The sequence below is a fragment of the Macrosteles quadrilineatus genome, unplaced genomic scaffold, assembly GCF_028750875.1.
Source record: "Macrosteles quadrilineatus isolate MER2022 unplaced genomic scaffold, UCM_ALF_1.0 Scaffold_8__2_contigs__length_117827958, whole genome shotgun sequence".
NCBI lineage: Eukaryota > Metazoa > Arthropoda > Insecta > Hemiptera > Cicadellidae > Macrosteles > Macrosteles quadrilineatus.
In genome coordinates this window covers 116,675,666-116,688,544 of record NW_026542601.1, presented here as the reverse complement: position 1 = coordinate 116,688,544, position 12,879 = coordinate 116,675,666, and the positions used below count along the sequence as shown (strand labels likewise).

The following is a 12,879-nucleotide window of genomic DNA, read 5'->3' as shown; positions in this document are numbered from 1 at the left end:
GAAGTGTGATTTTATGGAACTTGTGTTTCAAAAATTTAATGTAAATAAATTGATTGGGCAACAGGACAATTTAGGTCCACTTGTTTATAAATTGAAACTTGACTTTTAATTAAAAAGACAAAAATGTAAGAACGTCAAACAACATTCTTTGTTAAGCAATGTATTTTTAATAAACAGGCATAATTTTAAGACCATCTTCCCAATAGATTATTAAAATACTTTTTCTTAGCCAAATTAACAGTACATGCACTTGAGACTAATGATCCCACGTTGGAAAACAATTTGGATGGCCCACAAGAAGACAATCTATTGGATAAAACTAATGGTCCCAGCTTGGAAAACAATTTGGATGACCCACAAGAAGACAATTTATGTCGTACAAGACGCATTGATGTGGGAAGCTGGGTTTGTGTCATTTATGACAACGACTGGTATCCAGGTAACTAAAATTTAAACTCAATTTAAAAAATCAACAAATTTTTTACATTCTTTTTATAATTTTGTTTACATTAATCTTATAACAGTAGGCCAAAAATCATTCAAAAATTTAAATAATTCATTGCTTTTTGGTAAAAATTATTGTTTGCCCTAAATAATTTGAATTTTTTTTTTAATTTTAGGAGTTGTGGAGGAGAAGAAAGAAGGAGATATATTGGTGGTAGCGTTTATGTCCAAAAGTGGCAATAAATTCTTCTGGCCTACACCTGAAGACAAACAGGAAGTTACCATTGCTGGGTTAATGTGTGTGACCAAACCACCTTATCCAGTGTCACAACGCCATTACCAAATAGAAAAAAAAGAGATGGAGAAAATAAAGAAAATTTTTTCTAATGTTTAGTTGGAAGACTAACTTACTTGTATTAGTTTGAACTGTTATTATTAGCATATTCTTTTTTTTCATTATTTCAATCTTCTTTTGATGCCTATGGACATATTAAATATTAAGATATACTTGTTCTTTATGTCATAGTGTGAGATTCTGATTCATCTCTGTAACGGATGTCACACACATGTAACAGAGGTCATACACATGTAACGGAGGTCACACACATGTAACAGAATGTCACATTTTTAATTTATATTTTTAAAATACGTACAGTGTAAATATGTATAAATTGTTATATTTTTTCAATTTAGTTTGATTTTAAATTAGTACACAATGATTTTCATGACTATAAAATCGTATACACACATTATGAGGTTAAAAAACCTGTGTAAAACTCGTATTTGGAAAATAATTACATCTTTTCTAAGCTTTTATGAAGATATAGGTAAAACAAAAGAAACAGGGCTGTAATATATTTAACAACAGTATATTTGAGCAATAAAAAATAAAAAATACATTGGGTTTCTCATTTTTTTCATCATGTAATTAAGATTTATCTTAGTGTGACCTCTGTTACACAAAACGAGAATTTTCAGTATAAAATTATCTCTACCATTGACATATATATCTATTAGTGCTTTCTACATATTTTGTGGTGTTCTATAGGTTACCAGTATTAAAAAGTGCAATTGTCATTAGAATAACTATTAATAAATATTTTTTGTAATCACTACTTAGAATCGTACTTTATTCAAATTATGACCCTTTACCTGAAAGGCGACGGAAGGCCACGCCCTGAGATGACATCAAGCAAGGTACAGATAGCCTGAATCTTCTGCTCGTTGAGGTGAACGACCAGTTTGGGTAGGTTTCCTGCTATTGTGAGACTGGGAAACTGAGGGTCTGTAGTGTAGACAATCCTCCGCTCCATCTAAACAAGTTTTAAACTTACTTTTGGTTGTAATTTGGATTTCCTTTTGATACGTTAAGCTACACAAAATTCCACCAATTGTATCGTAAGGCTATTAGCAGTTACTGAAATAGGATGAGTTCCCAGTAATTAGGAAAGTAAACTACCGATGACTAAGATTGAAATCATTCTTAGGCTACAAATCAAAGAAATACATACATTTTCAAGTTAGTTCGGCCGCTTAGAAAGCGACCTCCTCTAGCATTGGTTTAGCATTAGCGCGCAGGTCGTTTTCTATGCGGCCGAACTATACAACCCTATTCTAGCAAAATCAGAAATCACATACCAAGTAGGAAGAATAATATTGAGGAGGCTTACATAGAAAATTTAGAGTGTTTGTAAAGTTTTTACCTGAAGTGAAATGCTAAAACGGTCAAGGACGTGTAGGGCTGAGGTGCCTTTGAGATGGGCAAACTTCCAGTTATCTTTCACTCTTCCAACAAGGATCTGTAACTCGTTCAAGTCCACGGAGTACCTAGAAAATGGAGATAAGTCAGTTTCATTGAAACAAAAAAAAAGAAAAACATGAGCATGAGTAAGTTTTAATGTAAGTATGAGTAGTTTTAATGTGAGAATAGTATTGTAGGACTACCAGAAGTCTTAAGTGTTGAATACCTATTTCCACAGAAAATAGATGTGATAAAAACCAAGCCGAGAGTCACAGCACTGGTTTATGAGCTGTGAAAGAAAAGTCATAGGCCTGGTTGAGTAATAATTACCATTCAGTAATTTGTATTTTGGTGTAAATTAATAATTTCAAAATATGTAAATTACTCTGCTGTAAACAAGGATGAAATTTCATACAAGTACTGATGACAAGTCCCAAAAAGTAAGCATGACAGTGTAGTTTCTGTAACCTTAACCGTGCTTGAGTATCTAAAGAACAATCAAGGACAGTCTCAGGCTGGGTAGAATCAGCAAAGCATGATATGAGATCTTCTCGCCACCCATTGTGGCTAATATGCTGGAAGGGTCTTCCTTCTACTTTGTTTTACATCATACAAAAAAAGTCATATTAAGATATTACCTGTCATAAAGTTTATGGTGTATTGCTAGTTCACTGATGCTAGCTCCAGAATCAAAGGTTTGGTTGAGAGGAGAACCTACAGGTTCCAGTGGAGAGATAGAATTGCTTGCCTCGCTGCCAGGAGGTGTTGAACAAGGTGTCTGGAACGCCTCTGTAATATTCAATGTTCATTAATCAACAAGTACTCAGCAGGTACGACACTAAGCTTTCTAATTGCTTTAGCCAGGCTTTACAATGGGATGAATGTTGATAACCAAGTTTTATTATATAGGGGCCTGCCACTTGACTGTGATTTCAAACGAACAGGTTCAAGTCTATACAACTCCTAATAAATTATTACCAGCTACCTTCTAGTAGGCACCTGAATTGGAGTGGCTTTACAAATTTTATATATAAAATTTATTTCTTAATCCTACTGTCCTCCGATGCTAATCTCAGACTAAAGATCTACTGTCATTAGAGAAAATATAACACAATTTTTTAGATATACTGCACTAAACAATTACACACCACCCATTTATTATAAAAAATACCCCCGCCGCAGCAAACCTGACGCCTAAGCGAATTTCCATTTGGCTGATTTGATTTTCAATTGAGATATTTAAATAACATTAGGTTTAACGAGTACCTAGGTTTGCTGCTACAAGGAAACTAATAAAGTGTGTGTTTTAAGTAAAATAATTATTGCTTAGTATAAAATGAATATATTTGCCAAGTTTGATCAAAAGATATCCATAAACAAGCAAACTACAACATTTTACAATATTCTTCATAAGAATAACATGGGAATTTTAAATTTACCATTTTTTTTAGTTTTCTCCGTAACCAATAACTGTACAAAAACACTTTGATATACTGAATTGTTTGTTTTTTTAAGCTCTTTAAGAAGGTTTAGAGAAAAATTGGGAAATTTTGTGTTTTGAGGGTCAAAAGTGAGAAAAACCAATTTTTACCCCATAAAACCCCCCATAAAACCCTGTTCCCATGGTCCGATCATGCTGGATCGCGAACTCATTCAAGTTTATCCCGCCTTACACCTTCAAACCAAATTTCATCAAAATCGGATAAAAATTACTCAAGTTATCGTGTTCACGGACACACATATATATATACATATATAAAAATTTGAACGAGTGGTGTTTTTGGCCTCTGGGGACATCAAAATGAAAAAGTAAATCGGTCCCGGGCCTAAGTCTTACCATGAGACCTACGGTAATAGCTACTTCCCTATAGGGTGTTTTGGGATTCGCTAAAACCAAAATTTATAAGGTCTACTACTAAGTTTGATACAATTTTCAATAGTAAATATAACTGCATCTCACTCCATTCCACAGTCATCTCTCACTCATATTCAAGTTAAATAACACAGTATAGTGTACTTGTCTCAATGTAAAAATGACAAAAGTCGTAGAAACCACACGAGCAGCATAATGAAATTATTAACTTGGCCAAAATACAAACAAAGTAAATTTTAATTGAGTGAATGTAAACATTCTGGATTTCAAGCTCAAGATTAGGACCAATTAATAGACTCTTTTAGAAGATCAAACTTGAAACTTTGGATTTGTATGGGGCATATACCAAGAGAAGAATTTGAAAATTAAAATACCAATAGAGGACTATGAGTTAAATGGGTTTACAGTCTACTTTTTGTGTAAAATTTCATCCCAATCAGTTCAGTTTTTTGTTCACTCGAATAGTCTTAAACCAGAACCACATAGACAATTTGAAGCAATCTATGATATCGGTTTTACTGTAGTGTCTGTAAATATTATTTTTGTAAAAATTGTAGTAATTAAATTGACGCAATCTATGCGATAATGTCGGTCAAAGATGAAGACATCAACAAGTATCAAGTAAGTATTGGCTTTAATCAGGTGGTTATATCTAAATGTATGCAAATGTAAAACATATTAAAGTCATGTAGGACAGGTCCAACCAAAATTACATTTATCATACCTTCTGTTTCCTCGTCAGTGTTGGATATCACTGACGGCCTCTGATCCATCGTCTGTGGACTCCTGTTTGTCAGATGCAGTTTTCCCAAGTCAATGACACAAAGGACTGCGTTCTTGTCGTTGAAATGTTCTACAAGGAAAATCTGAGGTGCCGAAATAGCAAGTTCTACATCCCAAGTCTTCCTGGCAGTCTAAAATCAAGACAAGCTGTTAGCTGGTGGCAGGGTAAAACGAGAGAAGGTTAAATTTGAACGTTTTATTAAAATTCGGTGGATTCATCATTTGCCATTGACACATTAATAATTTTGATCACTCCCCTTAAAATAATCAAATAACTGTGGTGTCAAAACACTAGGAAATAGTGAAATAAAGTAATACATTAACATTTACAGATAAATGGGTTGTTTCAGTGCACAATGTAACTTGTTACCTTGAACAACACTGCAGTCAACTTGTCTGAATTATATCCTCACTGACCTGATGCCCCTGCAGTATTCTATCCCAGTTCCTCAGCAGTTCTTGCTTGGTCCTCTGCTTCATAGCGTTGTATCCTTGTCTGGCTGCCGCTCGGAAACTTGGATCAGAAGTTTGGAACGGACGAACAAAGAAGTCTATGAGCCACTTTACTGCGCCTGGGTTGTACACAACGTCCAGAGCTTGCGAGTGGATTTGGAGCCTAGGATTGACAACAGTCAGATTATGTAAGCTAACTTAAATGCAAGATATGGGGAAGCAATTTTTATGAGTGAATGGAATTTATCTTGTTCACTTGAAATGTCAAATTCCAATGGCTACAGATGAGTCTCTATACCTAATAAAACTCAGAATTCAACACTTATCTCCCCTTCAACTTCTCATTCAATTATTTGGCCGATAAGAAAATGTTACGGTTTATCAGAAAAAAAGAGGAAAAAATATCTTTTTGGAGTAAATCTATAGAAACAATGGAAACCAGTAGGCCTAGTTGAGAAAACATGAAACACACTCTTTATGTTTGGAAATAACTGTATAAGAGTAGAATATGAAACCGTTCCAATGATTTTAAAAGGGTTCCTCAATAGAAAAAGGCTCGAGCACTCAACCCTATTGAAATTCTAGTTGTACCTATACTAAACAGTTTACTGGATAGAACTATATTCACCAACTGTTTCTTAGAAGACGAGACGTAAGTGAACTGTTAATTGTTAATAAGTTAATGTTATTTAAATACATGTGAAAGCAAGAACACCAACCCTTCTTTGGTTAGGATTAGACTCAATATCTAAATATAGTAGTACTTGCAAAATAATACTAAATGGTGGTAAGAAACACTGGGAAACTAAAAAAATTAGTTATAAACTTTACTTTCCAAACAAAGGGGAAAAATACCCGTATTTTAGCGAATTTCCCATATAGGGAATAAGCTATTACCGTAGTACTCATGGTAAGACCTGGACGCGGGACCGATTTTTTTTTCGTTTTGAGGTCCCTAGAGGCCAAAAACACCATCCGTTCAAATTCATATATATATATATTTATATGTTTATATATTTATATATTTATATATATATAATATATTATATATATATATATATATATATATGTGTCCGTTAGCACGATAACTCGAGCAAAAATGATCCGATTTTGATGAAATTTGGTACAAACGTGTAAACCTACGTTTATTCGAACGAGTTCGCGATCCAGCTTGATCGGACCATGGGAACGGGGGTTTACGGGGGGTTTTATGGGGTAAAAATAGGTTTTTCCCATTTTTGACCCAAAAAACATAAAATTTAGCAATTTCTTTCCAAACCACTTTGTAGAGCTTAAAAAAACAAATAATTTAGTATATTGAAGCGTTATTATGCGCGTAATGGTTACGGAGAAAATTCCAAAAAATTGTAAATTTAAAATTCCCATGTTATTTTTATGGAGAATAAGTAAACTGTTGTAGTTTGCTTGTTTATGAACATATTTTGATCAAATTTGGAAAATGTTTTTATCTCTTACTAACTATTAACATTTTACAAAAAAAAAAAAACAGTTTTACCCTCCCTGATGCAGCAAACCTAAGTATATGTTAAACTAATTCTATTTAAATAGGGAATTAATGTTATATTTTTAAGTAGACATTTCAGTGTAAATCCAATCAGTCAAATGGAAATTCGCTTAGTCTGCAGGTTTGCTGCGGCGGGGGTATTTATGTTTCTTACATTAATTTTCAATGTGGTCCTAATTACATACCGAAAGTCAGCAGCAGAATTGAAAGGTTTGTACTCATACAGAAAGTGGAATAAAGGTTCTTCTTTCATTTCAGAACTTTGATTCAGAAGCCGTTGTAATCCTGGAGGAAGATTCCGAGCTGGTCTTCCAGAAGGAGCAGACTCACTGCCTGTAAATGACCAATATTACCATAAAAAATTACCTATTTCTGGTACTACTGGATACAAAGAAATTGGTATTGTAAAGCCCTACAAACTTGGTAACCAATAATGTGGTAATCTGTATTACTCAGTGGACCCTTAAAGAGTTTGTACACAAGTTGCATAGAAACATACACTGGTGATATTTACAATCCTGACAGACACAGCAATTTAAATTTATGCATTTAAGTATGTCAAATGTTGTAATATTATATATAAATGAAAAATATTATATGATATCCTTTATTATGACTCAAGATTTAGTTTTTAGTTTTTTCCACTTCATGCTAAGTGGTCCACTTTTGTGGTCCACTTCATGCTAAGTGGTCCACTTTTGTGGTCTACTTCATGCTAAGTTTGAGGTTAAGGATATAACAACATAGAGCACAAGGGCCTAGGTTTTAGAATTTTTTGAGAGGATAGAAGGCTTACCTGAATGGGAAAGAGTCCAAACTGGCACAAGAAACACAAAACTGTATAGGTACACAAAACATTACAATATTTCACTGTCACTGACAGCAATTTCATCTGAGGAAGAGAGAGAATACCATTCAGACATTCATGTAAGCCTGCTTTCCTCTCCTAAAATTGTACGCAAAGTTTATTAGACTAGACTTGGCGGACTGTATCCGCATTCTAAAAATTTCAAGATGATACAGTAGTGTATTTTAGAAAATACAATTCTTTCTTGTAGGCCATGATTCAAATACAACAGAATATTGACAGCTATACTTGCAGCGGCAACACAATATAAACCTGATGGTTTAGTCCACAAATATTTTAATGGAGTACACAATACAAATAAAACTCACCAAGCTAAGTCCTATTGTGATGTGACCTTACAAAAAAAATAATTTAAAAAGTTTATCAGATTACTTACTTTGGGGGGAAATGAGCACAGGAAATGCAGAATCTTCTGTGAGATTATCATGAAGAGATAACCCGCCCAACATTACTGTCACACAGTGAGATCCAGTCCTAGGTCTACTTTCAAGTCCCAATCTGACCTTCTCAAACTGTAGCTCCATCAGTGACTTCCTGTAATGAAATATAACTGTAGAGGCTGAATACCCGCCTGAAAACACATTTGTTCAAAATATTTCGTTTCTAGTATACTTGCTTGTTTTAACTGTTGGTACCCTGAAGTATCCTTTTATAATCAAATTTTTAATGGGGCCTTCAGTTATAGAGAGTCGTCTCCTTTCATTTCCATGTCCTGTCCGATTCCTTTTTTGTCGAGTGTAACTTAACCTTTAAGGTTGTTGTGTAGTAACAGATACAAAATTGTAGGAGATGATTACAAAGTTGTCATGATCGCCAGCGCAATATATGGATGTTTACACTGGTAAAAAATACATTGTTTAAGTTTATGTAATTTGACTGTAATTCCCGCTACACTGGTAAAAAATACATTGTTTAAGTTTATGTTATTTGACTGTAATTCCCGCTAATCCGAATAATTCTGTAAATTTAGGTTTAGTCTCATTTAGTTCAGCTTAGCCCTTTGGTGTACTCGCAGAAGAATATTTCTTGATATCCTCTTACGTCTGGGATACGTTGGGGGTTGTACATAATTTTGTCAAGCTTTAGACAAATCTGGATTTAAGAACATTTTGGAAGTATACATTTTTGTTTTAAGATTTCATAGATATGGTAGAAATTGGAAATTGCTCATGAATCTTTAATTTGTAATAGGTAGCTTACATGTACGTCAAAAAGATATACATTTTTGATTGCTTATCTTATACCACCCTCTCTACAAAAGATTTCTAGGATTATTTCTTGTCCATTTAGTGAATTTATTTTTACAATCTCCAAGCCATGTTTCAGACTCTCTCTGTAGGACTCTCTGGAGTTAATCCAGGCTCTTATATTTTAAGTAGGCTAATATGTTTTTACTGGTTGACAGTCTTAGGAGCCACATTATGTAATAGAAGTCTTTCTAAGAACAGACTTGACCTCGTTCATCTATTCAAAATCCTCCTACCATAAACAATGTGTGTGTTGATTACTGTTTTTGAGTTTAATAGTAAATCAGTTTACACAACATTTTTTCTTCAATAAATTCTCCACTTGTCATGTTGCTTAAGCCTATTACTATTTTAGGCCCTATAAAAATAATTTTTATGTAAAGCTGTAGGCCTGATGAGCTGTAGGATGATGTAACTAATAATGCTATTGCAAGTGTGAGGTTTTTCTAGGGTCAAGAACACTGACTCCACTGGATTTTAATTAATGTTATGTTAATACTAATTTGACGTGCCAATGTATTTGTATGGAATATTAACTGGCAAATAAAAATCTCATTCTCATTCTCATATACTTAAGAGGTTAGGAGGCAAGGAATAAATTATACATATCATATTGCATGGTGGAAATATAGAATTTCTATTTTCTTTTTACTTGCAGTATCCGCTAATTAATGATTTTTGGCCCGACCTGAACCAAAAAAGTCTGACCCGCAGACCCATGGTATTTAACAGAAAATAGGCAGAGCTTTTAGTATTGCGATTGTAGAACGCATCAGCAAGAGAGGTTTTCAATTGTGCCACGATCACGACTTCTGCCTTTTTTAGTAACAATTCTTATTACTATCCGCCATCCGGTATGTTATAAGTTTTTGTAAAAATTATTTTTGTAATTTGAATAAACAGCAAATTGGAAAGTTGGAGTTTTGATAACTGGAGTCCTACTATATTTACATGGTTTGTTTATGATTTCATTATAAAAAAAAATATAAAAAAACTGTGATATAACAACACACAAAAACTCTTGTGTTTTAAAATTAAAGTCACCTGTGGATGATTAATGTAACAGTTGTGTAAGCACAAGAGCAAATCTGTCACCTAATGGGTTTCTATTATATGGAAGCTGAGGTATTCTGTGTAAAACTTTTCTGCTAGCAGACCGAGCTTAAAATCAAATTCATCATATACAAAAACAATTTTTTTTAATTATATAATAATCAATGCACAACTGATTCATAAACATATTTTTAACATTCTAAGAAAAATAAATCACATATTTTAACTGATTGGTTTATTTATTAGGCCTGACATACAATTTTGCTAAACCGTGGAGAACACAAATGAAAAATTTAAATTTTGTACTCGCATGTTTGACAGTAACGCCGAGCCCAGCAGAACATTGACAGAATGATTACCAGTTCTGGGGCTCATTTTCAGCTCTAACTTGGTCTTGGAAAACTTTACTTCCCACAGTGATTTCCTGAAAATTGTTATTTCAGGCCAATTTATTTGTTGGTAGATTTTCTTTTCTTTACAAACTACTTAAAATAAATTCTGGATACTGTTTTAACCAGATAAAAACATGGTTGTAATAGTTAGGCTTAGATATTTAATTTTTTCGGGGAGTAAATTCCAATAAAATCAATTTTTTTTTTAAGTAAATTTATTTAAGTTTAGTAGATTGTTTATTCCACCCTTTTTAATCTCAATCTAAATATATAAAAGGCAAAGCCCTCACTGACTCACTGACTGACTGACTCACTCACTCATCACTAATTCTCCCACTTCCCATTTACCTAGGAGGATGAAATTCGGTACACCGATTCTTTGGGCATTAAATAGGAAAACTAAGTAGTTTTTATTCTGATCGGGCTTTCGGGCTCCGCCCCAGTGGCTCTGGAGTTTCCCATGTTAACCTTACGATTTTTCATATTTAAAAGGAATTAATGAATCTTAACAGCTGTTTCAATTAGGCTAAACAAGTTGGTTCTGTTCTATGATGTTCAATAGCATTAAAGTTACAAGGATTACCAACAGGGTGCAGCACTATTATTTTTTTTAATTTATGACAACAGCTAATTTCGTAATTGGCAACCAAAAGGTGAGTGAGCGTAGCGAACGAACTTCAACCTGGAGGCGAGTTAGCGTAGAGAATGAGCTAACCTGAAGGCAAGTGAGCGCAGCGAACGAGCTCCAACCTAAAGGTAAGTGAGCGTAGCGAACGAACTTCAATCAGGACTTGATTTTGCCATGCGAATACTTATGAAGTTAAACGGGGCAAAGCCCGCGGGTACAGCTAGTTGTTCATAAGTCCACAAAAGTACCTATACAAGGTTGGTTGTTTGTATTGTTTAAATCTGTCTTTTAATTAATCATGCTTTACATTATTTGTATCTGGTCCATGCTTTCAATGTTTCGATATCCTACACTGAATGTAAATGTATGACATCGAGATTAAAATTTACCATTGATGGTTTACCTTGGATAATATTTTAAGAGAAAGTAATGTGGCTGATTAAGGCGTTTTCTGGAATTGAAAGTGGCAGATTTGAACAGTAAACTTGCGAGATTATTTCTGAGCATAGCTACAGAAAAAGTCAAATGGCAATGAAATATTTTTAATTTTAAAGGTATTTTTTTGTTTATCAAAAAATTGAAAATTATTTTCTTAGGTAAACTAGCTAAATTCTATCCATGAAAAACCTCCTTTTAATAAGAACGTCCTGATTCCTGATACTATAATTTTCTAATAAGACAGTCAAATTTTTATTAATGATTGTGAGATTTTGGTTTGAGTTTTGGGACAAAGGTTGCCGTTTGGGGTATTTAGTACTCACTGGTTTTCGTTGCAAAGGTTAAATGTTCCCTGGTTGATGGTAAAATTCAGCTGACCGAAGACAGTGTCCCTCTTCAGCAATGTACTGTTCTCAACCGAGTCGGCCAAAGCATCTAGTATTTCATCTTCTAACGTCTGTGTCATCTGTAAATAGAAAAACAATAGAATTTTTGGATTTAGTATATTTAATAAAAATATTTTTTCAGTGGAAAAGTCTGTTGTTGAGTTATGAAAACAAAAATATACCAAACAAATTAAAATAAGCTTTCACCCTTATGAAGGTACTAAAGTACATTTTATTTATATCCGTCACTTCGGGCTTTTAAGAGGTTGGTATTTTCAAGTAACAATTTTGATTTTGAGTTTGGTGAGGTTATAATTAGTTTACATTACAATTAGAAGTAATATATACCGGGTTTATGAAAAAGAACTCCCTAGTTTTGATTTTTTTTATTGTACAATATACAAATTACAACGACTTATACATTAAATGAAAGGTAATCAAATAAACGGTTTTAACACTAGTACATCTCGATATTTGAACCATTTGTAGCCCTGCAGATATCAAAGCAATTTTCATTTTTAGCATTTTGTTAATTATTTTTATTATTTCGTTTTTTATTATTATATTATATTCTTTATTATTTATTACTTTTTTATTTTTGGGATTTTTATTATTCCTACCATGTTTACACCTAAAATTGCGCTGCTGGGTAAAGGAATTTGTTTCCTCTAACCAAATAACACATTGGCTTTCTGCTGAGGAGTAAAAATTACTCCTCACACAATTCAAGGAGCAACACCAAGAAGTTATCATTTTGACGCTAATTAAGACATAGGTAATCCATTTGACGCTCATATGTTATGTAGGGCCCGTAAGTGTTGATATTGCACTGAAAATGTGAAAAACTACACTCAAGGTCAAACAGGTGTACCAAATTTATTGCCAACGTACAAAACTAATACTTACAAGCATACTTTAGGTATTTTTAAAACTAGGAAGTTCTTTTTCGGACACCCGGTAGTTATAAAGTCAAATTAAATTTAAGTAACACTAAGTGGATCCTCAAGTTCGTTGAAACTGCTATTTGAAATTCATGGCTTATGGATAC

At 33.4% G+C, this 12,879-nt stretch overlaps 1 protein-coding gene across 1 annotated transcript in view; it reads right to left on the bottom strand.

The window, feature by feature from the left end:
• Positions 1-12,879, bottom strand: part of LOC129001837 (intermembrane lipid transfer protein VPS13D-like) — a 101,925-nt gene that overhangs the window by 79,179 nt on the left and 9,867 nt on the right. The window contains exons 10-17 of the mRNA XM_054429292.1: positions 11,769-11,911; positions 8,064-8,221; positions 7,005-7,152; positions 5,259-5,457; positions 4,783-4,972; positions 2,824-2,974; positions 2,148-2,271; positions 1,597-1,757 (exon numbers count right to left, since the gene is read on the bottom strand). Coding sequence (XP_054285267.1) covers positions 1,597-1,757; positions 2,148-2,271; positions 2,824-2,974; positions 4,783-4,972; positions 5,259-5,457; positions 7,005-7,152; positions 8,064-8,221; positions 11,769-11,911 — 1,274 coding nt within the window. The remainder of the gene's footprint in view (positions 1-1,596; positions 1,758-2,147; positions 2,272-2,823; positions 2,975-4,782; positions 4,973-5,258; positions 5,458-7,004; positions 7,153-8,063; positions 8,222-11,768; positions 11,912-12,879) is intronic.